The 26,871-nt window shown below is 47.8% G+C and overlaps 1 protein-coding gene across 1 annotated transcript in view; it reads left to right on the top strand.

Moving 5' to 3' along the window:
- Positions 1 to 8,146: 8,146 nt before the first annotated feature.
- The window catches only part of RDM1 (RAD52 motif containing 1), a 40,448-nt gene continuing 21,723 nt past the window's right edge, over positions 8,147 to 26,871 (top strand). Inside the window, exons 1-3 of the mRNA XM_088442428.1 lie at positions 8,147 to 8,388; positions 15,431 to 15,610; positions 15,894 to 16,016. Coding sequence (XP_088298554.1) covers positions 8,290 to 8,388; positions 15,431 to 15,610; positions 15,894 to 16,016 — 402 coding nt within the window. The 5' untranslated portion in view covers positions 8,147 to 8,289. The remainder of the gene's footprint in view (positions 8,389 to 15,430; positions 15,611 to 15,893; positions 16,017 to 26,871) is intronic.

Here is a 26,871-nt window from a genome sequence, read left to right as displayed (position 1 = left end):
TGAACAACAATTTTTTGCTATTTTCCAGTGTTTGTGAGCAAATGGACATTTGTCATTTGCTCCCATACACTACCAGGTTTTCATTCCAACCAGCCAGATTGGACAGATATCTGACAGAAAATTATATAGTGGATGCCCAGCTTTCTTGCATAGGTTTTTTATATCCTGTGAAGTAGTAGATTAATGGTGCGTACACACTGGGCGATTAAAGTGGACGACTGAATGATAACGATATCGTTATCGTTCAGTCGTCCACTTTATCGTCCATTTTTAACACAAAAAAGATGAACGATGACGACGACGCGCGTTCCCGCGGGCTGACATGCAGGCCAACCTGACGACCTCGTCAGGTTGCTGCATGTCAGGGAATGGGTGAGAGAGCCCGGCGCTGAACGATATCGCTAATGATATCGTTCAGCGGCTGTGCTCAATGTCATGAACGACATTGAGCACAGCCTGCCGGGGACACACTAGACGATATCGCTCAGGGAGCATATCGTCTAGTGTGTACGTACCTTAAGGTTATCTCCTCAATCTCCATAGAATTAGTAGACTGATCATTTTACAGCTTTTATGATCTATCTTTAACACAACTGTGCAATTCGCATGCAGTATCAAGGTTATCGACTGTTAAATGGAAAAACAGTTCTGGTTTACAAAACAAGTTCCACCTATAGCACTTTAACAAATTTTACATTGTAGAATAGTTGTCAAAGCTTGTGACATATAGGGTCTTACTGTATGTAGTGTTTAGTGCTAAATTTCTGAGTCATTTGTATTGTATTTAATTTGTTATATTCTCCTCTCCCTCATCTGTATGAGCTGAGTGCTCTCCACCTCTCACTCATCTGTATACACAGAGTGCTGTCTTCCCCTCCCTTATCTGTATGTGCCGAGTGCTCTCCTCCCTCATCTGTATGTGTTGTGTCCTCCCTCCCTCATCTGTGTGTGATGACTCCTCCCTCCCACATCTGTATGTGCTGACTCCTCCCTCCCTCATCTGTATGTGCTGAGTCCTCCCACCCTCATCTGTATGTGCCGAGTGCTCTCCTCCCTCATCTGTATATGCTGAGTCCTCACTCCCTCATCTGTATGTGCCGAGTGCTCTCCTCCCTCATCTGTATGTGCTGAGTCCTCCCACCCTCATCTGTATGTGCCGAGTCCTCCCTCCCTCATCTGTATGTGCTAACTCCTCCCTCCCTCATCTGTATGTGCCGAGTGCTCTCCTCCCTCATCTGAATATGCTGAGTCCTCCCTCCCTCATCTGTATGTGCCGAGTTCTCTCGCTCCCTCATCTGTATGTGTTGAGTCCTCCCTCCCTCATCTGTGTGTGCCGAGTGCTCTCCTCCCTCATCTGTATGTGCTGACTCCTCCCTCCCTCATCTGTGTGTGCTGACTCCTCCCTCCCTCATCTGTATGTGCCGAGTGCTCTCCTCCCTCATCTGTGTGTGCTGAGTCCTCCCTCCCTCATCTGTATGTGCTGACTCCTCCCTCCCTCATCTGTATGTGCCGAGTGCTCTCCTCCCTCATCTGTATGTGCTGAGTCCTCCCACCCTCATCTGTATGTGCCGAGTGCTCTCCTCCCTCATTTGTATGTGCCGAGTTCTCTCGCTCCCTCATATGTATGTGTTAAGTTGTTAACACCCTCATTTGTATGTGCTAAGTCATAGGTTCTCAAACTCAATCCTCAGGACCCCAAACAGTGCATGTTTTTTAGGTTTCCTCACAGAATCACAAGTGCATTAATTAGCCCCACCTGTGGATCTTTTAAAATGTTAGTGAGTAGTGAATACACCTGTAAACCTTCTGGATGACCTGGAAAACGTGAACTGTGTGGGGTCATGAGGACCGAGTTTAAGAACCACTGTGCTAAGTGGTTTCCCCTTACCCCCCTCATTTGTATGTGCTTAGTGGTCTCTTTATGCCCATTCATTGTTCAGTCCTCCACCACCCCCCTCATCAGTATGTGCTGAATGCTCTCCAGCCCGCCTTCATTTGTATGTGCTGAATGCATCCTATATGCCCATTCGTTTGTTCAGCCCTCCAACCCAGTAGTAAACTTACTATTTTTGTGTGTTCCCGTCTCCATGTCTGTGGTACACTTGGCAGCTTGGCTCTTCTATGTCAGACCACAGCAGCACCAGCTTATCACCAGGTGTCGCACCCACAGCAGCAATAATGCCATGTTGCATGCCGCGGGGACTGGTCTGGGGTCATAAGCGGTTGAAAGGCTGCATAGGTGGTACTCGAGCCCAAATACCATCGATTGAAAACCCCTGGTCTAGAATAATTCTGTTTGTATAATAATTAAGTATCGTTCCCTATTCAAATTGTAAATGAAATGTCAATTTATGTAAGTAGGTGCTTCTAAGAATAGTTTTAACTATTCCACACAAAGGGGTCTATGTATCAAGCTGTTGTTTTTTTTTTTTCGCATAAAATTAAGTAGAAACTGCAGTTTCTGCATAAATGTATGTATTGTAACTATGTACTAATAGCAAAATGCAGGAGATTTCACAGACACCTCTGGGAGACTGCTAATAAGCATTATCAATTGGGACTACGATCTGACCCCTATGTACCAAACTCCAAAAAGCAAAGCTTTTCGGAGTTTGGCACCAGTAGTTTACACCATCTGCTGTATGCCAATGGTGGTTTTCTGGTGCAGGAGACGGATCTTTCAATCTCTCTCTCGCAGCCTATGGTCGGCTCCGGAAGCTGATACTGTGCGCACGTACAGTGTCAGCTTCCACAGCAGAAGTCTTTCACAAAAGTTAAAGACTTCTACATTATGCCAGGGATATAACTCGCAGGGACAGCGGTTCCCCTTTCTACATAGCAGGGATATTTTAATTAAAAATGAAAATTTCCGATGCGATATGAATATATAATAATTGTGGTTGTTCCGGGTTATTAGTACATAGACCCCAATGTTTAAAGAAAGACATCCCAGTATTCTACAGGGGCACATAGTTCAAAATAAAATCAAATAAAATATAACTTTTATTAGTATGTTATTTAAAAGTGTGAATTATAAAACCCTCATCTATGAATAAAGAAGTGAAAGACCATACTCACATGTTAAAAGATTTGTTGTCTGCATATAATCATCGGTTCTCATACAATAATTCTGTAATGTTAATTTGTCCTTGGCATCGATTTCAGTTGTGCTCTGAGAGCTTCAATAACACTACTGTATTTGTAATATTGTTGTTCTTAATCCCCTGTACTCTATTCAGATAAAGAGGTCTATGTATTAACAATCGCGGAACTGCAGCAATTATTAACGGTACAACTTGCGGGGATATTTTCATTTTTAATAAAAATATCCCGTCTATGTACTATCGGGAACTTTCAGGAGTAGCGGTTGCGGTAACCGCTGTCCCTGCGAGTTACTGTATATCCCCGGCATTTAGGAGAAGTCTTTCACAGAAGTGAAAGACTTCCCCGGGGGAAGCTGACACTGCGCATGCGCATAGCGCCAGCTTCATGGGGCTGCTGGGGAGAGAACGAAAGATCTCTCTCTCCTTACCTTGGAGACTCCATAGACAAATAGTAGTTTACTTTACACCATCTGAAGAACTCTTTGGAGTTTAGTACATAGGGGTCAGATTGTAGTTCCCATTGATAATAATGGGGACTGCGATCTGCAGTGCTACTTAGCACTTTGCCTGAGATTTCTGTGAAATCTCCTGCATTGTGCTATTAGTACATAGGATCAATACATAAATTATGCAGCAACTGCAGCTTGATACATATGCCCCATAAAGTAGCCTTTCACAAAAAAAGCCTTACAATTCCACCATATTGCTTAGGGCAGGATATGTTGTGCAGTTAGCATACACAGACATTTCCTTTGGACATTTTAAGATAGATGGAGACTACTAAGTGGAGACAAATTGCTGATCAGTCTGCAATATATAAAACAAATACACAGTGGCGTAACTTCATCCCAGGTGCCCGGAGGCAAGATAAATGTTGGTGCCCCCCCAAATTAAAATGTACCACCCCCCCCAGCACCTATGCCAGCCCCAGCTGCCGCCCCCCTATGCAGTTCCCCCAGTAGTGGTCCCCCTGTGCAGTGCCCTCTGTAGAGGTCCCCCTATGCAGTGCCACCTATGTAGTGCCCCCCAGTAATGGTCCCCCTATGCAGTACCTCCAGTAGTGGTCCCCCTTTGCAGTGCCCCAGTAGTAAGGGCCCCTGTAGTAAGCCCCCAGTAGTAAACTCCCTGTAGTGCCCCCAGTAATGCCCCCTGTAGAAAGCCCCCAGTAGTAAGCCCCCTGTAATGCCCTCTGTAGTGAGCCCCCCAGTAATGCCCCCTATAGTGAGCCGCCAATAATGCCCCCTGTAGTGAGCCCCCCCCACGAGCGTACACACATACAAAAAAAACCCCAAAACAATACTTACCTGAAATGACGTCACTCCCATAGTGCATTGCGGGACCCGGAAGCGGAGCTCAGGAGTGAGCTCCGTTCCTCCGGCTACCGGCGGGGGGAAAGACGGAGCCGGGTGCCCGCTGGTAACACAATCAGCGGGCACCCGGCAAATAGGGGATGCGACCGCACCCCCCGTATTAACACCGTTGGAGGTGGAGCGCCGATCAGCGGCGCTCCATCTCCATAGCAGTGCCTGGAACGGCCCGGGGGACAATGGAGCCAGGTGCCCCCTTAAGGGCTGGAGCCCGGCGGCAAATTACTCCATTGTCTCCGGGAGTTCCACCACTGCAAATACAGTATATCATAAATAATTCTATTATAATTCTCTTGTGTTTGAAATAGTATTGCAAGATTTAACTATCATTCACCATTGGACTGACATAACAATGAGAGCTACAATTAGTGTTAATTATCATTAATAAAGAAAGGAGATAATGGCCCTCATTCAGAGCCACTCGCTAGCGGCAGTACGCTCGTTACGAGCGATGTTCGCACATCTGCGCATGCGTACGGTTTTTAGTACGCATGCGCGAACCAGTCAGTGTGGCTGAAAATCGTTTGTACGCAATATAGCGAGTGCCTGCTATTTTGAGTGACAGAATGAGGCGTATGTGGGTGGTAACAGGGGAAGGTGCTTGAAAACGGGGAGTGGAGATCAGAACGCAGGCGTGCTTAAAGGTCAAAACGGGCGTTTTATGGGTGTGCATAATTAATATAGCAGCGTCATTGACCACGTCAGTTGGTTTTTTTTAACTCAGAACTGCTCGCAAAATAGCGGTTGAAAAAACCAACCACAAGAATAGCGAGCAGTTCATATCCTGTTCGATGGACTCGATTAATCTAATAAATAGCGGACATGACGTATGGTGCGAGCGGCCAGGGGGCGTTTTTAACAAATAAACGAGCGTATGCTTTGCTCGCTCGTTCAGACTTAGAGGTGTGAACAGACTGCAATGTGCGAACGGATCATTTGAATAGCCACCCCTTGTTTTTGAACGAACGAACGCAAATAGCGAACGGCTCTGAATGAGGGCCATTATACGGTATTTCCCTCATTAACACAGGTTCTATGTATCCTGTTCTTACGGGCATATGTATCAAGCTGGTTTTTACATATAATTATGCATAAACTGCTGTTTCTGCATAATTGTATACATTGTTGCTATGTACTAATAGCACAATGCAGGAGATTTCACATAAATCTCCGGCAAAGTGCTAATTAGCACTTCAGATTGCAGTCCCCATTAATATCCATGGGGACTGCAATCTGACCCCTATGTACTAAACTCCAAAAAAGCTAAGCTTTTTGGAATTTAGCACCGGTAGTTTACACCATCCTCAGATGGTGTAAACTACTGTTTGTCTATGGAGGCTCCAGGGGCAGGAGAGATATTTCGAACTCTCCCCCGCAGCTGGCTCTGTGCGCATGCGCAGTGTCAGCTTCTCAAAAATCCCGGCGATATAACTTGTGGGTTCAGTGGTTACCGCAACCCCTGTCCCTTCAAGTTCCCCGTAGTACATAGCCAGGATATTTTTATTAAAAATGAAAATATCCCCGGCGAGTTAGGTACATAATAATCGCAACAGTACCGTGATTATTAGTACATAGACCCCTTATGCCGCATATCCACTGAGCGATATCGTGCCGATTTGTGCCCCCTGTAGTTTTGCCCCATATGCAGTGCCTCTTAAGCAGTACCCCCAGCCCAGTACTTAACTGGCCGCTCTGACTCCCGCTGTCTCTGACTGGACCTAACTAGATCCAGCAGGCGTTCAGGGCAGGCTCCTCACATGACGTCACCTGAGCACTGCATCACTGGGATCTGAAGCAATCAGAGACTTCTATAGCCTCTGACTGCTTCAGAGGCAAGCATTCACAGTTACAGTGGGGGGAGCCGCAACACAAAATCTAAAGAGCCTCATGCGGGGCTCACCCACCGCTGGTCTAGAACTTCTGCAAGGGATGACTTAATGCAGAAGCTTCAACATGACCCCTTCCACCAGGTACAAAATACTTTGTTCCTGGGCTTCCTACCTCATTTATGCTTGCAACCACCAGTGTTAAGAACCCCGTACATGGTGCGATATAGCAGCTGATCCGACGGATTGGAACGATATCGCTGCTGTTTGTGGCTATGATATCGGCCAGAGCACGCTCCCGTGGGTGCGTACATCGCTCCTCCTTAATTTACATGCTGCACAAGAGATCTGGTGATGCAGTGTACGAACCCATGCAGGGGGGGGGGGGTGCCGGCATATCGGGCAGTGGATCGCTCCGTGTGTGGGGGCCGCCAGATATGTCGGCCGTCGTGTCGCAAGGTGCATATCGCACCGTGTATGGGGCCCTTTAAACTAGTTAATTGATGAGAAGAGTGTTTCAACACAGGTGGCGGTAATCATAAATTATGTGCTAGAAGAGCATTTTGTACCTAGTGGAAAGGGTCATGTTGGAGGGTCTGCTTAATGTAATATCATGAAAAATTAATCATGTAATATACAGTTTATTAATGTAATCATGCCTATAATAATCAGGCTGGTAATATAAACTAAACACTTATTAATATTTATAAATGGGTATGTTCTAAGGGCATATAGTAGTAAGTAATGTATGTCGGCTAAGGGGCTGAAAAATAAAAGTGTAATGCCAAAATAGTTGAAAAAGGGAATGCACACATAAGGTGCATACACACTAGACGATATGCTCCCTGAGCGATATCGTCTAGTGTGTCCCCGGCAGGCTGTGCTCAATGTCGTTCATGACATTGAGCACAGCCGCTGAACGATATCATTAGCGATATCGTTCAGCGCCGGGCTCTCTCACCCATTCCCTGACATGCAGCAACCTGACGAGGTCGTCAGGTTGGCCTGCATGTCAGCCCGATGAACGAGGATGACGAACGACCCGCGGGAATGCGCGTCGTCGTCATCGTTCATCTTTTTTGTGTTAAACATGGACGATAAAGTGGACGACTGAACGATAACGATATCGTTATCGTTCAGTCGTCCACTTTAATCGCCCAGTGTGTACGCACCATTACACGGTTTTTCTTCCCTTGCTGATAGGTATCATATCATATATGACTGTTTATTAGCTGTACTTGCCCTCCCATGTAATTGGCTGTTAAGGCCCCCACACTATAACGGCTGATTGTAACTATATCGCAGCTATATAGTTCCGTGTGTGGCCATGAAATCATCCACTGCGCGCTCCCGTGGGGTCGTCTGCCACTCCTCCAAATCTTTCTGCATGCACAAGAGATCTGGAGAAGCGATGTATGATCCCATGCTGGTCTATGCGGAGTATGGGGGGTGCGGCGGCGTATCTGGCGGTTGCTCCATGTGTGGGGACTGCACAATATGTCAGCCGTCGGATCACATTGCTGGGTACGCATCGTACCGTTATGTACCCAGCTTTAGATCAGTTTACTCTACATAATCATGTGTGCAGATAATGTAATTTAAAGCTGGTTAACGAGGGCTGGGGTTGCTATGTGCTTGGTCTAAATTTCTATGAATTAGCCTGGAACAAACTGTTTTGCATGTTTGTTTTTAAATTATAAATAATATGGAAGGTGTAATACAGCGTCTTGCTACTATCCTTCTATGCCCAAAATAAAGATGGCTACCGCAGGTTTCCTAAACGTCACTGCCCTTATAGCGTGTGCTCGTGACCCATGAGAAGCACGCGCCGCCCGGGGATTGGCTGGGTGATAAAATAGGCAGGGTACTGTGTATGGCGGTTAAGTACGAGCGAGATGAGTGTAAAGTTCTGGCTCGGGACTTCCTCAATCCGCAGCAGCAGCTGCTGCTACTACAGTAACTACTACTAATAGTGTCTCACATCAGCGGGAGATGGAGCCAGAGGTTGTGACTTTCACTATCCCCATAGAATGCAATAAAATTGTCTTCGTGTGGAACATAAAGTCGCAGCTGCCAGAGGGAGACATTTATGTGAGTGATGTGACGGTGTAGGTGTACCGGTTTCTCTGCACGGCTATAGCATGCTGTCTGTGTGCTGCTGAGATGTACAGTATAGTGCATTGCGTTGCTTATAAAGCTGCCTCTTCTGGCTTTTGTTAGACATATAGTTTTCTTTTTTTTTTCTCTACTGCATTATGTACTAGTTGTGTTGTGTGCAGTGTGACTTGAGTAAAGTGTGCTCCAGAGGGTTATAATCACAATGCATGGTTATTGATTTAATATAAAGTCCAAATGAAAACAGACATACACATCGGCAAGTACAGGGCTCTCACCTGGGTTTTTTCAAAATGGGTGTAACCCAGGTCTCAGTTCTAAGGGAGGAATTCAATTCAGTGCGATGTTTAAGAGCTCCCGCAGCTACTCAATTCAACATGCTGTTTGGGTAGGCTAAAGATTTCTTCTCGCACCTCCTTGGGGATGCGAGGAGAAATCCAACCAAAGTGCTGGGAGTACAGCTGTTTTTTTGCTTAGCGTGGCGCTAACAGCCACGCGCCTGGCACTTTGGTCAGAGAATGCCGGTTACCGCGCCTTAACACCCTTGTTAAGGCGCTATAACTGGCATTCTCCGATCACACAGTGCACTGAATTGAATAGCTCCGGGAGTTCGCTCCCGGCGCTATTCAATACGTGTTGAATTGAATTCCCCCCCTAAGAATCCCTCTCGCATTACACTGCTAAGCCGTGTATTTGCCGGGTTGACCCCTTTCACACGTAAGCCGTGTCTGCCCTGGCATTCTGCAAGCCAGGCTGCTCTCATGTCACACTCCTACAAATGCATAGCGCTCAGTGCTCATACACACCTATAGCAATCACGCACCCTTCTCAAGCCATAAGACCTGTGGTGCTGATTCAGACCCGCTTGCAAGCGAGTCGATGTTTTCTCCCCCTATGCATGCGCCGCCTCCGGCTAGCAACGGGCGCTCCGTCGCTACGGGTCTCGCATGAAAACGGGGCGGCTGTCGATTGTGACTGACAACTCGCCCCGTTTTGGAGGCGGGCGGGGGGGGTGGCTACACAAACTGAGGCATTCCCGAAAATCAAATCTACGCGCTGTTAGGTTAGGGAATGCCTGTTCTCGAGTCTTAAACAGGGTGTTTAGTTGTGAGAACGGGCATTCCCCGACTAAACTTCCCGGCGTGATGCTGTTTCCGCGGCGCTAAGGGCAGAAAACAAAATTGTGCCTGTACTTTTGTCGGATTTCTGCTCACACCCCTGGAGGGTTGCGAGAAGAAATCCTTAGCGCACTGAGGGCCTGATTCAGACCCGCTCGCAAGCTGTTCGATGATCCCCCACTGCGCCCGCCGGAGCCCCGGTCAGCGACGGGCACTCTGTCACTACAGGTCTTGCACCAAAACAGGGCAGCTATCAATTATGATTGACAGCTCGCCCCGTTTTGGAGGCTGGCAGGGGGGGTGGCTACACAAACGGAGGCGTTCCTGAAGGAACGCCTGCCGTTTGTGGGAGGCACCACTGATATCACCAGTAAATAGAGCCGGCTCTATTGGGGCTTGCGGGAACGAGACCCTACCACACGGGTCTCGTCGCAAGCCCTGATGGTCGCGACCTTCACCTGGCCGTTCGCAAAAGCTGTGGGCGGCCAGGAGGCCGAAACAAACAAAAAAACCACCCTGATTCAAAGCGAGCGCTCTGAAAGAGCCTCAGTATACAGCTTAGTACCCAATGTGAGTGGTGCTGGGGAGGCGAGGAGCAGCGCCGTATCTCGACGGCAGTGTGCTCTGTGCAGCACTGCCGCCCCTCTCACTCCCCCCAGCCCCCTTCCTCCCTCTGAGTGCTTACCTTTCCATCCAGGGGGTGGAGGGAGGGTGGGATCCTCCGCCGACGTTCTCGGTTCGCCGCGCACCACAGCCGGATGTCTCTTCCTGCAGAGCTCCGGAGCTGGGAAGTGTGTGGCTACCTACGGCCCAGGTGAGGTGGAGAGCAGACGGAGACGCTGGGTGAACAGTGCTTCTGGTATAGAGTCAGTCAGTCAGTCAGTCTCTCCCTCTCTCTCCATCTCCCCTGATTGGCTGAGACTCTGACAGTTATTGTAGGGAGGATACCCCACACCTGCCAGGCAGCCCCGGACAGCCAATCTACCCGGGTCCACCTTTCAGACATAAGCCGGGATACTGACTAGGGTTGCAAGTCCCGGGAATAACCCTGGTTGATTGAAGGGGCACAGACCCGTTAGTGTCAACCCGGGCTGGACCCGGATGGTTTTGCCATGCCCCGGCATATTCCCAGGTTTTTGCTTATGTTTGATAGGGTATTAATGATGTATTTTTTTGTTTTCTACTAAACTATGCTAACCTAATACACATGGGTGTTTTTTAAATTCAGTAACATGACTGTTGTGATTGTAACTAAATACACAGTTTTAAGATATTAACATTCACCTGGGAGTAATGGTTACTTAATATACAGTACATCAATCATTTGTTTTGCTGTGTATCCACAAAAATCATTGTTAAGGTGGTATTCAATTGTTTTAGCGTGTCCGATCTCACATCTAAAGTGACGAGAGATCATGGGGGTGCGAGCTGGTGCACCGGTAGCTGATCGCACCCGTCAGAAGCAACAATTGAATAGCTCCGGGCGCTGGAAACAATTGAATTCCGCCCAGGTGATACACTGTCAGATCTTGGCAGACATAAGCCCTCATTCAGAGCCGTACGCTCTGAGCAGAGCGCACGCTCTGAATGAGGGCCGCCCTCCATAAAAATGGAGCGTCCTCCTGGACGCTCGTATAGCTGTGGATCACCACCCACAGCCTATACGAGCGTGCATTTTGATGGCCGCGATGGTCGTGACCATCGCGACCATCGAAACTGCAAGCCGGAGCCTGCAGTTGAGGTTTTCAACCGCAAGCTCCGGAGTGATTTTGGCTCTATCAGAGCCAAAATCACTCCCACTGACATCACTAGTGATGTCAGTGGGCCGGCTTCTGACGGGAGGCGTTCCCGTGGGAACGCCCCCGTCAGGGAGGCACGCCCACCAAAGGGGGCGTGCTGTCAATCAACATCGACAGCACGCCCCCTTTGATCAAACACAACGAGCAAAGGACTTTCCTTCGCTCGTCGCGTCTGGCGCATGCGCACGTCGGAGCTCCCTCCGTCGTGCGCATGCTCAGTGCATAACATCGACCCACTTGCGAGCGGACAGCCGCTCGCGAGTGGGTCTGAATCAGGCCCATAGTCTGGAGTCCAGACCCAGTGAGAAATTCAGTTTGACGCAAAGTTCTTCCTAAACAGTGGGTGAAGTCACTCCGTGATCAGTGTCCTCTCATTTTTTTTTCACACACCTCACAGAGGTATGTGGAAAAATTTGAGAGAATAGTCCACCATATTGTGTGCAGTTGGACATTGAAAAGCGGTTCTACTAATGGAGTACACTGTTCCTGTCCTTGAGCTACTTTCTGGACAACTGAACTAATCACCTGAACAGTTTTGTTACCCTTGCATTTAACAACGCTTACCACCTAAGAGCTATCTGTTAGAGAGGAGCGTTCTGTGCTGCCTGTGTTTCCTACCGCCAGACGCAAGGACCTGGAGCAGAAGCCGGAGGCGTGAACTGTGCATGTGTGGCTACACTACACATCTTCCCTTCTTCTACATTCTCCATAATGGAGGTGCCCCTGAGTATCTCCCAATATCCCCCGTGCCACCACCGCAGTATATATCATACAAATCCCGCAGCCACCACTGCATCAATGCCACATACAGTGTGAGTGCACCTGATGCACTACAATGCCCAGCAACCCTAAAGCTGGCTGCAACTGGCTAATCCTGATATCCTGTGCTTACTTTTAACCCTGTGTTGACCTGTTCTTGTTTCTACATGGTGAATAAACCACCCTCTGCTGCTGTATGAACTAACCTCTATTGCACACTGCTGCCACCTAGTCTCGTAGTATCTGCCAATAGGCTATACACCTAGGCTGCTAGTGTTCCCAGACACCAGCATGTAAAGATTAACGACGCCAAGAAATGTCTGCATCAACACAGAATAAGAGCATCTGAGTGAGAACTGAAAAAAATTTATTCATATGGGTGAAAATGTACAGTGCAGGGGCTAGTATGAGCTTTGCCAAGTTAACAGGCTCAATAAACCATGTCAAACTGAAGTTTACCATGGAAATACATTTAAAGCTAGAAAAGCTGTGGAAGGCTACTAGTGATCTGAGTGATGATCCTAATTTGGATGATGTAGATAAAGCCATGGGAACAATAGGTTTAGCTGTGGAACAGCATGTATAGTCCATGTATTTACCTCAAAAGAAACAGCATACAGCACCAACTAACAATTGCCTGAACAGAATGGTGTGGGCAAACGAGTACATAGAACAATTGTTGAAAGAGCATGGACTATGATAAGAGATTCTGGGCAGCAGCAGTCCAAACTGCAATCTATCTCAAGAATCGAGCACCTACAGTGGTAGTCAAAGAAAAGAGACCATTGGAGGCGTGGTCTGGGAAAGGTCACGTATCAGTCATTTATGCATCTTTGGGTGTAAAGCATACGCCCATATCCCGAAAGAAAGGAGGTTCAAACTGGATCCCAAATCCATCTCATATATCATGCTGGGATACTGTCAACAAAGCAAAGGATACAGCGTGTGGGACAATAACTACAGAAAGCTTCAAAAGTTGAGAAACTTGTGATGCCTGCAGCTGGAATAGCTACCATAAGGCAGTCAAGCAGCGACTAATAAGAGTGGAAATCAGCCATACATTCAAAAGATAGTATCTGAGGGCCTGCAAGCGATGCTCAACAAGTTTGGACTGACAAATGCTAAAGCAGTCAGCACACTAATCGACAAAAGCATGAGAATCTAAAAAGATCCAACAGATGCAGAAATTAAGGAAATTAGAAGAATTCCTTACCAAAGTGGCATTGGAACTTTAATGTATGCAAACATTGGCACACATGCTATTAGCTGTATGAGTCAAACAATCCCAGAAGAGAACACTGAACAGCCGTCCAATGCCTCTTCAGATACCTGAAAAGGAATAAGCTCCTTAAAGCTAAAGATCATGAAAACAGAAACTTTAGAGCTACAAGCATTCTGTGATGCAGATGAAGACAGGCAATCCTACACTGGACACCTAATTGGAGGGACATATTAAAGGAAGAGGGTGTCTATGCGCAGTTTCCTTGCAGGCCGCCTCCTCTCTAGCTGGTGGTGCAGATCAGTAGTCTCTGGCACTGCTTATGCTCAAATCGCTGGGAAAATGGCTGCTACAACCATTTTGCCAGTGATTTCTGGTGTGTGGTGTGGGCCCCCTTGACCCAGGGTTCTGTGTGCACTGCACTCATTATAGATACGCGACTGTCTATTTGCTATTGCTGGTGCAGCTGTCAGCTGGGCAAGTAGAAATCAGCTAACCTTTGCCAGATACACTACCGAGGTGGAGTGTATGGCGCTCTCAGCCATAATGCTTCCTTGGTGGTTTCTGTAAGCGACTGTATGAGCTAGGTATTCTTGGTTTAGATGAGACCATCAACATTGCATGTGACTACAGAGGTGCAAATAGACTTTATCTTCCAGTATTAAGCATCATTGTTGATCTTAAAACATTGCCATAAGACGCCATTTCATTAGACAGCTGGTAGATAATACCTCAGAGTGTCATGTGAGCAGATAAAAAAAATAAAATGTTGCTGACATGTTAACAAAAGTTATGATGTCACATGTACTGAATGTCTTCTTACTGAAATGCAGACTAGGATACATTTCAAATGTTGATGTGTTTTGTTGTCATATCACTCATTATGGTTTTTGGTTGCATGTGAGATGTCCTAATGTGAAATGCTCATATTATTTATGTAACCAGAGACAGCCTTAAGCGATGGCAGGTCGGTATTAGATAGGAGCGCTTTTCACTGCCTCTGTTTCCTGCCACGGGGCTCTAGGACCCAGAGCAGCAGCCGGAGGCATGTCTTGCGCATATGCGGCTACACCACGCGTCTTCTGTTCTCCTCCGTAACGGACATGCCTTTGAGTATCTCCCAGTGTGGGAGCCCTAATAAGACCCCAATATTCACTGTGCCACCATGGTATATATCAACCAAATCTTGCTGCCACCACTATATCTAAGCCACATACAGTGTGTGCACCTGGCGCACCACAACCCTAACGCTCCTGGCTGCAACTGGCTTATCCTGATATCCCGTACCTGCTGTTAATCCTGTGTTGACCTATTCCTGTTTCTATCTGGTGAATAAGCCATTCTCTGGTTAAGTTGATCTGACGTGTGTAGTAACTTGCATTGCACACCATTCTATATGAGAATATAGAAGACTGGCAGGAATATTTTTAACCCAATGTTTATATTTTACACTACATTTTCTGCACAATATTTTATCATCATTTTAGAGAAACGTCATGCAGCAGGTCATATCGAAGCATCCAGTCCAACTGGTTTTGGAACGATTATTGGGCACTGTGTGCACACTGTGAGATTAGTGGACCAGAATCTGCTGTTCAGTCTGATTTTTACATGGTGCATAACTATCTTAAGCCTTGGCATGCAGAATGAAGTTAGTGATGGCTGCACATTAGTTCAGGTTTATATAATCTTATTCTCATAGATATAACACATCTAAAAATTGTGATAATAGCTCAATAGCACTGTGGAAAATTATCACATCAAAGACAGGGTAATTTGAAGGGGTCAGGTATCTGGGGTCGACTGTGACTGTTGATCCTGGAATGCGGGCGCTAGCATGTTGACAAGGTTAACATGCTACTTAGCGCATGTTAACTGGATCAGCATTACAATGTATGTAGCATGTTAACATTCCCAACATGCCGGAGCAAGCATTCCGGGATCGACATTCACTGTTGATCCCTTAACTACCTCCCATTTGGGGATCTATCGGACTACCATCTCTGTACAGTTACTGGACTCGCCTCCTGAAAAGTGAATGTGGTACAGGCCTGGTGCTATGGATTATAGTGTGGTTTTTTTTCTTTCTTTCTTTCTTTTATATTGGTGTTTGTTATCTCTAGTGTGCCATGCTAAAGGTGTTTGCTGAGTTTGGACCTCTGTACTCGCTGAAACTTTTCCCGAACGCTGGTGTTGCAGAGTCTGGTTACTACGCAGTCATTAAATACTACTCCTCTCAGAGTGCCAGAAGAGCCCATGCAGCATGTGACAAGAAGGCTCTCTTCCAGGATACTCCTCTGAAGGTAAGTACCTTGGGCTGTAGGTTTTTAGACAGGTCACAGATATCTGGGTTGGATTCTAATATTCACAATTAGTTGCAGTACAGCTGCATTATTTCTTTGATTCACAAGTTTTGCTAATTTACACTGAAGTGAGGATCTCAGAATGAGCTGTAAAGCTGACAACATTACTTGTTGCATACATGCACATTTCGTTTTGTATTATGCCTATGTAAAATGTCTAATAACTTTGTGACCTTATAGCGTTTACTGTCACTTTGGTACTTTCCTTTATTCTGTCCCCCAGGTGCAAGTCTGCAACAAGCAGAGGGGATTTCAGTACAAATCTCTGGAGCTGTATGGCCACAAATGCCAGGAGCTGGCTAACTATTACCTGGGGTTTAATGGCTGGTCCAAAAGAATAATCGCAGTGAGTTATTGATTTCTTTTACACACAGCAGCCATATAGTCATCATTATGAAATCATCCTTGGTAGAGGCTCCATGCTCCACACTGTGCTTACACATTTATAGGGCCAAATGTAGTAGGGTGACAGTTTAGCAGGGAATTGGTATTTAATGCCGGTGGCTGAATAGCCACCAGATCAAATGCCAACAGCGGAGCCCCGAAGTAACCTAACCCTCCCTCAGTGGTGCTTAACCCTAACCCTCCTGGGGGGATGCCTAACCCCACCTAGTGGTGTCTAACCCCCCCCCCCCCCCCCTTCCCCTACCCTAACCCTCCTAGGGGGGGTGCCTAAATCTAACCCCTCCCCTCCGCCATCACGCGGCTAGACGCTAAGGCACCCGGCTTACCTTCTTTCGGTATGCCGGGTGTCAGTATTTTGTAGTGGGGCTAATGATAGGCGTTGGGATTTCAACGCCCATCTTTAGTCCCATGTCGGGCTGTAAGTGTCGGGATATCGGAGGGCGGGATAGCGCCTGCTGGTATCCTGACTGCATCCCGTTTAGCAGTAAACTCTCTGGGAACATGCAAATTCTCATGTTTTTAGACTCAAAAAACTCACTCATCCAGATGTTTTCCCATTTTGAAGATACAACTTGACCAATGTGAGAGTTTAGCAGTAAACTCACATTTTCTAAACTCTCACCCTATTACATTTGGCTCATAGTGTGAAATTTATCTTGCAATTGCACCTGCTTTTACAGCTTTCATTCATTTGCACAATGGGATGGCTGTGTTTGCAGTGTGCAAATGTTACACCATATAATGGAGGGGGTGGTTGGATCTGGCTCATGCCTTGCTAAGTGTGGATTAGGTGCTTTTGTGCAGCCAGTTTTAAACTGAAGTGAAAAAAGCGAGATTTAATTTTGTGAGATTGTATTATACAAATAAATAATTTATAGAGTAACATTTATGGTGAAGTTCCCCATTTTCTGCAAATTGTTTGGTTGGTCCAAGGTCCCAGAAAATGATTCTCTCCCCCATACATTGAATAGGTTGCATTGTGCATCTAACTGAACTTTTATGGTAAATCCTATTTATGGGTGCCCATCAACCTGTACTACTCATATGAGGTGTGGCTGTTATATAATGAGACTATCTATAATTTGTTAATTATATTGAGTACATTTTCCCCTCCACACACAACTGCATTTTTATTTTCTATTGGTCAAAGACGTTCTGTAGCTCATTAGCTGTCAGTTGTCTCAACCGCTCCATTGTTTTCTTTTTGACCTCAGTAAATTATGCAAAAAAGGTTCCCTTGAGTACAGATTTGACTTTACAGAAAAAAAAAAGTGGTCACACGGTGCTAGGGCTGGTGAGTATGGAGGGTGTTCCAGCGCTGCAATCTGTTTCCCATTCAAAAACTGCTTCAAGGTCATTCCACATCAGTTCAACCAGGTGTGTCCACTACCCATCTTAGATTTTTCCAAAAGTTTTTATAGTTAAGAGAGGATGTAAAAAAAAGAGTTTCTGCCAAATATCTCGACTGTCTGACCGTTAGTTGTAGAAATATTGATTTTTAAATGTATTAAACTATTTACTAGTTTATTGAAGTATCACGGGTGTTTATTAAGGAATCGCCATGAAATTTGGACCACTAGGGTAACTTTTCCTCCCAAATCCAAAAATCCACACCAAATGACTTTATCTGCCTTGCGGTTCGAGTTACAGCAAAAATGCAAGATTTTGGAACAGAATTAAAAATGCAAGGTTAAATCAACTTTAGATATCCCAATTTTTTGAGGTGCTTAACAAAGGTATACATTACTACCACAAAAATCAGCATGGTACTCTTTCACTTAGAGACAAAAATTAATGTTGACGTTCGATTACTGTTATATCGCATACAAAATTTACACAAGAAACCATGAAATTTAAAAACTTAAACATAACTGAGTCAACAATCTCACATTACTTTCCCCTTATTTGGAACCTGTTGTAACGGTATGTAATTTTCCTTAAAGTCTTAGCAGACCGTGTATACTGCCTTCCAGTACTTTCTTGGATAGTAGGCACTTCCATTACACAGAGGACGTGATTACAAGGGACAAAACACTTTATCTCTTGAAGGCCTGAATAACACATTTGTTTGGCTTTGTGCTAGAGTTAATACTTTTATTACGTCTTGTTGGGGCACCTCTTCACAGGATCGGTATGAAAGACTGCCGGACCTATGTCGGATGGTTGGAATCCTGACAGCGGAAAACCAGCAGCCCCGACAATCCCGAAGGTAAGTACTTTAACTATTGCTAACCTTCTCCCCCCCCCCCCCTTCGCTCCCTTAACCCTAAGCCTTCTTTAGGGGTGCCCAACCCTAACCCCCCCAGTGCCTAACCCTAATCCCCCATGTAAATGCCTAAACCGAACCCCTCCCTTCCCTGCACCCTTAACCCAAGACTCTTGGGGGGGTACCTAACCATAACTTCCCTCCCAGAGGTGCCTAATGATAACCCCCCTACCCTAACCCTCCAGGGGGGGGGGGCTAACCCTAAGACTCCCCCGGGAGCCCTGAAACCTAACCTTCCCCCCAGCGGCTGTCCGCGTCTGGCTCCCGGCTTACCTTCGTTTGGTATGCCGAGCTCCCGACGTAAGTCTAATGACAGGCGTTGGGATTTCAATGCCTGTCATTAGTACCCTGCCGGGATTTGACAGTCGGGAAACCGGCGGTCGCCATTTCGACCGTCGGCATCCCGACTGCATACCCATATATCAGACTGTAAATCATCATAACCTGAACATTTGCTTACTTTCTGGGATGATTCTAGTGATTCGCTAGGAAGAGACAGTATTTGAGTAAGCTTCTCTTGAATGGCTTTACTTGCCTGCTCTTTCTTTCTTTTAGCGTATGCATCCTGGTGTCTTCTCTTTACCCCATGCAATTTCACTGGTGTACAACCAAGCTTTGTAATTCAGCTTATCTGTTTCTGCAGGTTCAGTTAAACTCTTCACCAGGGATTCAATTTCTTCTGTTACCATATCTGTCTATTCTTTACAGTGTGACAGTTGAATTCTGCTTTTTGGGCAAAGTTTCTGTCCTGGTTTAATAACCGCATAAGGTTGACATATTAACTCTTATCTTATCATATCAAATATTAACTCTGGCACCAAACCAATCAATAAATGTTTTAGCCATGGCCTTCAAGAGATGTGTTTTGTTCCTTGTAATCACGTCCTCTATGTAACGGAAGTACTGGAAGGCAATATACACTGTCTGCTGTCATTTTAAGGAAACTATCTGGTATCTTGTGTAAATTATGTATGCGGTGCAACAGTAATCGAACAAATAAAGTAGATAACAGCACTTTACAATAATTGGGGTATCCCATTCGGGTGCATTTGCATCCTGAGATACCACTGGACTACATCCTTGTGTGAGGACACTATTGCGAGGACATCTTGCTAACAAACCAGGATTGGTAACGTCTCCTTTATTAGTATTGCTGGACATTATACCAGGACAGATCCACCCTATCATAAATGCACTGGAATGGGATACCCAAATTATTGACTGCCAATACCAGTAGCTGGATTATTATGATATTTTATGTTTTTTCTACTTCAGGGTCCATAGGGTATCCACAGGATACCTTGGGGTATAGGTGTGACGTCAGTCGCAGGGCACCAAAGAGTTAAGCTTTCAGCCTCCCAGGATGCACTAGGTCCCCCTCCTATACCCCGCCCCCGGGCCAAGGCACCTCAGTTTAGTTTGGTGCCCGGCCGGAGTCGGGTGCACCTGTTGGAGTGGGGGCTAGAAGAGCCCCTGAAGCTTTTTCTTCATGCAGCTGTGGCTGCACATCTGGATGAACAGCATGGACAGTCAGTCCTGACGTCCATGCTGTCTTCCCTACACCCCGCCGGTACCAGAACGCCGGTACTGATCCGGGGATGCTGGTGGGCGTCTGGGGTCACAGCTAGCGGTGACCCCAGATGCTCCGGACCATGGCCGGATTCAAGGGGGACAGAGGTAAGCAGCGGGGTCCCGCGGTGGGTCCCCGCTGATCACATGGTCCTAAGTCCCCAGGCAGGGGGCTCCCTGGGGACTGGCTGCAGCGTGGAGCCAGGCGACCAACCTGCGCTTCCACTACCCCCTGGGACAGCGGACCGCAGCAGAGCGGTAGCGCTGCGGCGTCCCAGGGGTTAAATGCATGCCAGGGGAGCGCGCCTTCCCTGTCTCACAGCCGGCGCCTCCCCCGCTGCACACAGCCCTCTCTGCACTGTGCTGACTGGTCCTGTGTCAGCGCTCCTCCCCCAGGCCAGCTTCTCTCTGCTCCTCGGCGGCCATCTTCTCTGCAACGCATGGTGAACGCTGCTGGAAGTCTGGAAGGAAGCATCGTGGTCTGGGTCCCCCCGCATACCTCTCCTCCGCTGTGGCTCAGGTCTGTGTATGCAGCGCTGTGTCCTACCAGGCCCTGTGTCTGTGTAGTTGAGTGATCAGCGCTGTTAGTGCAGGAATTGTTATTTCTCTGCATTGTATGTGACTGTGCTAGCGCTGCCTGTAACTTTTCTTCTCTAAACTGTCAGCTTTATACTGTCCCTGTTCTTTCTGCTAAAGCCCTTGCGGTGCGGTGCTGCAGGGTGGTCTCTCGCCTATTTAATACTTAATTGGTGAGAGAGGTCACATACGTGGTGCCATCATGTCTGAAAGTGATTTTCCCCTCCGGCTACAGTGTACCACGTGCAAAGTACCGTTAGCGGAGGGGGAGGGTAGCGCGGAGGGCCTTTGCCGGCAGTGTTTGTCCATGGCGCGGCCTATTACGGTTACAGCACCGGTACAGGAGCCGCCCTGGGCTTGTTTCGCTCAGGCGTTAACAGCTTTAGTGGGCCAGTTAGCTCCGCAGCCCGCGTTTACTCCGATGGGTTTGTCCCAGCAGTCTGTGGTGTCGTCACCCATGCAGGGGTTCCCACGACAATTGGTGGTACCCCACAGTCTCCCTATTTCCCCGCTCCCGGGTTCTCAGGAGCCAGCGTGGGTTAACTCCCTGACGAGTTCTGTACAGCACTTGTCGGATGTGTTGCAAGGGGAGTCTGTGATGCGGCCTCATAAAAGGCCGGTGGCGTCTCTGTCCGCTCCTTATGAGGATGACGAAGGGACGTCTGATGATGGGGAGATTCTGGATCCTTACGATCAGGAACCTTTCCATACTAAGGACGCTGATGCTAAGTCCAAAGTATATATTCCTGGACTTATTCGGGCGGTCCGCACAGCCTTGGTGATTGAGGACGAAGTTCCCCCAGCGGCTAAATCTAAGTATGCCTTTTTCAAAGATGTGAAGGGCGATGCCACAGTCTTTCCTCTTTCGGGTCAGTTGGTGGACCATTTAGAGGAGGCGTGGAAACAACCTGGCAAAAGATACCAGCCGCAGAGACGCCTGGCGGTGGCTTATCCGTTCGCGGATAATTATTTTGCTAAGTGTGAATCCCCTCCACAGGTGGATTCTCACGTGACCCGTCTTGTCCGTAGTGCCACATTGCCGATGCCATCCATGTCCTCCCTTAAGGATGCTACGGACCGCAAGGTAGAAATCTGCTTGAAGTCCGCTTATTCCCTTGCAGGGGGGGCAGCACGGCCGGCTATGGCCATTTGCTGGGTTGCCAGAGCGATGGAGCGCTGGGCGGATTCATTAGAGGCTTCTTTTGAATCCGACTGTCCGGCCGAACAGGCGGAGTTGATTGGCAATCTCCGTGATTCGGCCACCTACATCAACGAGGCGGCTCTAGACATTAGTACTCTGGTGTCTAGAATTTCTTCAGCAGCGGTAGCTGCTCGTCGCACCTTGTGGCTGCGATCCTGGAAGACGGACGCAGATCCAAGAAAGGTCTGGAAGCGTTGCCGTTTACCGGAGAAGTTCTCTTCGGTCCGGATCTGGATAAGATTGTGGCCACGCTGGCGGCAGCCAAATCTGCTTGTCTCCCGTCGGCCGCTGCTCCTTCTGGTTCTGGACCATCGTCCTTTCGGTCATCTAGGGCCCAGGGCAGGCCCAAACCACAGTCGTTTCCTCGACAGGCTGGCCCTAAGAAATCGGTCAAGCCCCGGAAACAGGCATGGAGTACCAGACGTCCGGCCCCCAAGCCAGATGACAAGCCTGCGGCCTGACGGTCCGGGTCTCCCCTTGGAGGATCCCAGGGTGGGAGGCCGCCTGCTGCAGTTCTCCCGGTGTTGGTCGTTCACTACGACAGACACTTGGGTTCTGGAGGTGGTCTCTCACGGGTACGCCCTCTCCTTCCGGCACAGACCCCCGGCTCGATTCTTCACACGGGTCTACCATCAGACCGGAACAAGGCTACGGAGCTGCGGAAGGTATTGCACACTATGCTCCAGGCTGGAGTTATAGTGCCTGTTCCATTCTCCCAGAGGGGCCAGGGTTTCTATTCAAATCTATTTTTGGTACAGAAACCCAATGGGTCATATCGTCCGATTCTCAACCTCAAAGCACTCAACAAGTCTTTGCGGGTCCCGAAGTTTCGGATGGAGACCCTACGGTCCATCATTCTGGCGCTGGAACCTGGGGACTACATGGTGTCATTGGACATACAGGACGCTATGGCGGTCATGGCGGCTTCTCTGCGGCTGCAAGGAGTCCGCATGTTGCCGTACTTGGACGACCTGTTATTGGTGGCAGGATCTCCAGAGCTCCTGTTACACCACTTGGACCTGACCATTGCACTGCTGCAACGGCACGGCTGGCTAATCAACTGGCAGAAGTCCACTCTAATCCCGTCTCGGAGGATTCTGCATCTTGGAGCCTTATTGGACTCGGGACAGCAAAGGATCTTCGTGACGGAGGACAAGATCTCTGCTTTACAGTCAAGGGTGCGCAGTTGTCTGCACAGCCGCCGGGTGTCCTTACACTCGGCGATGAGGTTACTGGGCTCCATGGTGTCGGTGTTCGACATGGTGGAATACGCCCAGTTTCACTCCAGACCTCTGCAGCACCTGATCCTGTCCAAGTGGAACGGGCTGCCTCAGTCTCTGAAGTTCCAGACGATTGTGCTCACCCCGGAGGTTCGCCTGTCCCTTGCGTGGTGGTTAAAGACGACCCACCTCAACAAGGGACGTCCGTTCTGGGTTCCAAATTGGGTCCTGTTGACAACGGACGCCAGTCTTCGGGGCTGGGGAGCAGTTTCGGGTCCACACTTGTTCCAGGGCAGGTGGACACCGACAGAAGCGGAGCTTCCAATAAATATCTTGGAACTCCGTGCGGTCTTCAATGCTCTCCTGCAGGCACAGCGGTTTCTCCAGGGTCACCCGGTGCAGGTCCAGTCGGACAATGCTACCACCGTGGCCTACATAAACAGGCAAGGAGGAACTCGCAGTCGGGCGGCTCTCGTAGAGGTCTCTCGGATCCTGGTTTGGGCGGAGCGCAATCTTCCGGCCATATCAGCGGTCTTCATCCCGGGAGTGCTAAATTGGGAGGCGGACTTTCTAAGTCGCCAGGACGTTCATCCAGGGGAATGGTCCCTGCACCCGGACGTTTTTCAACTACTGGTGGACAGGTGGGGTCTTCCAGAAATCGACCTCATGGCGTCCCGGCACAACAACAAGTTGCCGGTGTACGGGTCTCGCACAAGAGACAAAGGGGCGTCTCTGGTGGATGCTCTGTCCGTCCGGTGGACGTTCAGGTTCGCATACCTGTTCCCTCCGGTCTCCCTTCTTCCACGGGTAATCCGGAAATTCAAACAGGAAGCAGGGACACTCCTGTTGATAGCTCCCGCGTGGCCCAGACGGCACTGGTTCTCAGACCTTCAGGGTCTGTCCGTGGACAGTCCTCTGCGGTTGCCGCTACGACCGGACCTTCTGTCTCAGGGTCCTTGTCTTCACCCGGACCTGACTCGGCTGTCTTTGGCGGCGTGGCTGTTGAGACGGCCATGCTGAGGTCCTGGGGGTTTTCCAGCTCTGTGGTGCGTACCATGTTACGAGCTCGGAAACCGTCTTCCGCGAGGATATACCATCGCGTGTGGCATACGTTCTTCCAGTGGTGTCGACCGAGAGGTTATGCACCGCGGGAGTTTCGTCTGTCTCGGATTCTCGCCTTCCTGCAAGCGGGACTAGATCATGGGCTTCGCCTTGCTTCTTTGAAGGTACAGGTTTCGGCCCTATCTGTCTGGTTTCACCGTAGGATTGCTACAATCCCGGATGTGCGCACATTTATGCAAGGTGTTCTCCGTATTCAGCCGCCCTTTGTTCCACCTGTGGCGCCTTGGGATTTGGCTGTGGTCCTGAGGGCTCTCCAAGGACCGCCGTTTGAACCACTGGGCTCAGTGGATATTAAATGGCTAACAGCTAAGACTGTTTTCCTTCTGGCCGTTGCTTCAGCCAGACGTGTTTCTGAGTTAGGGGCTCTTTCTTGTAGACCCCCTTTCTTGGTTTTTCATGGGAACAGGGCAGTGCTCCGCACTCGGCCCGAGTTTCTTCCCAAAGTTGTTTCCCAGTTTCATGTTAACGAGGAAATAGTTGTTCCGGCCTTTAACTCACCGGGTCTTTCCGTGGGTGAGGCCTCTTTGGATGTTGTGCGGGCCTTAAGGACTTATGTTGACCGCACTTCTTTGTTCAGGAAGTCGGACGCTTTGTTGTCCTCTATGGCTTCTGTAAAAAGGGTTGGCCTGCTTCAAAGCAAACTTTGGCAGCCTGGATCCGTATGGCTATTTCTGAAGCTTATCTTCATGAAGGCCTACCGGTCCCTCCTTCTCTGAAGGCTCATTCCACTAGGTCTGTGGGTCCTTCGTGGGCAGCTCGACGTGGTGCCTCGGCAGTTCAGATCTGCAAGGCTGCTACGTGGTCTTCTGTCCATACCTTCGTGAGGTATTACAGGTTTGACACCTTCGCCTCTCAGGATGCTTCCTTCGGGCGGCGGATTCTCCTTTCTGCACAGGAGCGTCCCCACCCTTAAAGGATACTGCTTTGGGACATCCCCAAGGTATCCTGTGGATACCCTATGGACCCTGAAGTAGAAAATATGAGATATGGTAAGAACTTACCCTTGTTATCTCTATTTCTACGAAGTCCATAGGGTTCCACAGGACTCCCGCCCTGTCGCACCTGTGCTGCAGATGGGCTTTGCTCTGGTCACCGGTTTTCCGTCTCCCTCTGGTGAGAATGTGATTCTTGTATGTGTCCAGATCTTTGTTCTCTCTCTTCCTTCTCCTCCTCCGGCCTATGGCTTGGTAACTAACTGAGGTGCCTTGGCCCGGGGGCGGGGTATAGGAGGGGGACCTAGTGCATCCTGGGAGGCTGAAAGCTTAACTCTTTGGTGCCCTGCGACTGACGTCACACCTATACCCCAAGGTATCCTGTGGAACCCTATGGACTTCGTAGAAATAGAGATAACAAGGGTAAGTTCTTACCATATCTCATATTTTTATTCATTGATTGTATGATTATGCTACCATTTCCCTAATAGGAGGTGGCGAATTATGATGTGTGTATTAAATATCTTTTAACCAAGCTATATGTATTAACCATTGGTATCTATATACAGTAACAGGTTGTTCTTGAACCTCACATTAGACTCCTATGCCCCACACTAGCGCTATTATCTACTTACTTTATTCTTTACCCCGTTGGGGAGATTAACAAACTCCCCTTAACAGCTGCTGATTGACAAGCGCCACTCCACTTGTTGTTTATTTTGTGGCAACAGTAATCGAACGTCTACTTCATTATTATTTTTTTTTCTCCACTATGAAACCATGAGTACCGTGCTGATTTTTTTATTTGTGGTAGTAAAGTATACCTTTTTGTTAAGCACCTTTAAAAAAAAAGAAAAAATAAAAGAAAATGGGATATCTAATGTTGATTTAACCTTGCGTTTATAATTCTGTTCCAAATTCTTGCATTTTTGCTGTTACTCGCGACATACTGTAAGGCAGATAAAAAATTTAAAAAAAGTTATTTTTGGATTCGGGAGGAAAAGTTACCTTTAGTGGACCAAATTTCATGGGAATTCCTTATTAAACACCCGTGATACTTCCAATAAACTGAATAAATAAGCCACAAATAGTTTAATAAATTGAAAAGGCAATATTTTGGAAACTAAAACTGGGTATACACTATACGATATTTGTACCCAGTGATGCGACTGACGGGCCGACATATCGGGCAGCCGGTACACACTAGACGTTCTGGTGCCCAACTGCCCGATATGTCGGCCCCTGCCTCATCACACTGCATGGAGTCGTCAGTTATACTGTCAGGTTGAGCGGCATGTAGGGACAACCTGATGATGCGGCTGATGTCCCCGCGGGAGTGCGCAACAGCCGACATAGTGGGTACACACTACACAATTTTGACGATATGTCGTTCCGATCCCTCTGAATCGGGCATATCCTCTGCAAAATCGTATAGTGTGTACCAGGCTTAACGGCCATACTAAACAAAAAAAAAAAACAGAAAGGGGGGTGTCCCACAGATGTCCCCCAGTACACTAAATTGTACTTGTAACAATACTTAAAAACTGTAGGGTAATAGAAATTCCATGTATTTGTAAATGCATGCAACAAATATCTCGGAATTTCTATTACCATATAGTTTTCAAGTATTGTTGCAGGTACAATTTGGTATTTTATTTCTGTTTTTTGTTTAGTATGACCCCTCCCTTTCATGCACCTGAAGAGTATTGCCAAATTGATATGAGCAGCTTCCACTTTGTTTTGTTTGTTGTTTTGAGAGGCATAGGGCCGTATTCAATTAGAGGCGAATAGCTTTCGCCACATTCCAAAGTCTCGCCCTTTTCAATTCCAGCACGTTTTCACATGTGTGAAAACTCCATAGGCAGAAATAGGTGAAAACATTTTCTCCACCCAAAGGCAGGAGAAAAGAT

The sequence above is a fragment of the Taudactylus pleione genome, unplaced genomic scaffold (assembly GCF_031769625.1).
Source record: "Taudactylus pleione unplaced genomic scaffold, aTauple2 ptg000018l, whole genome shotgun sequence".
NCBI lineage: Eukaryota > Metazoa > Chordata > Amphibia > Anura > Myobatrachidae > Taudactylus > Taudactylus pleione.
This window is presented reverse-complemented; position numbering and strand designations above follow the sequence as displayed.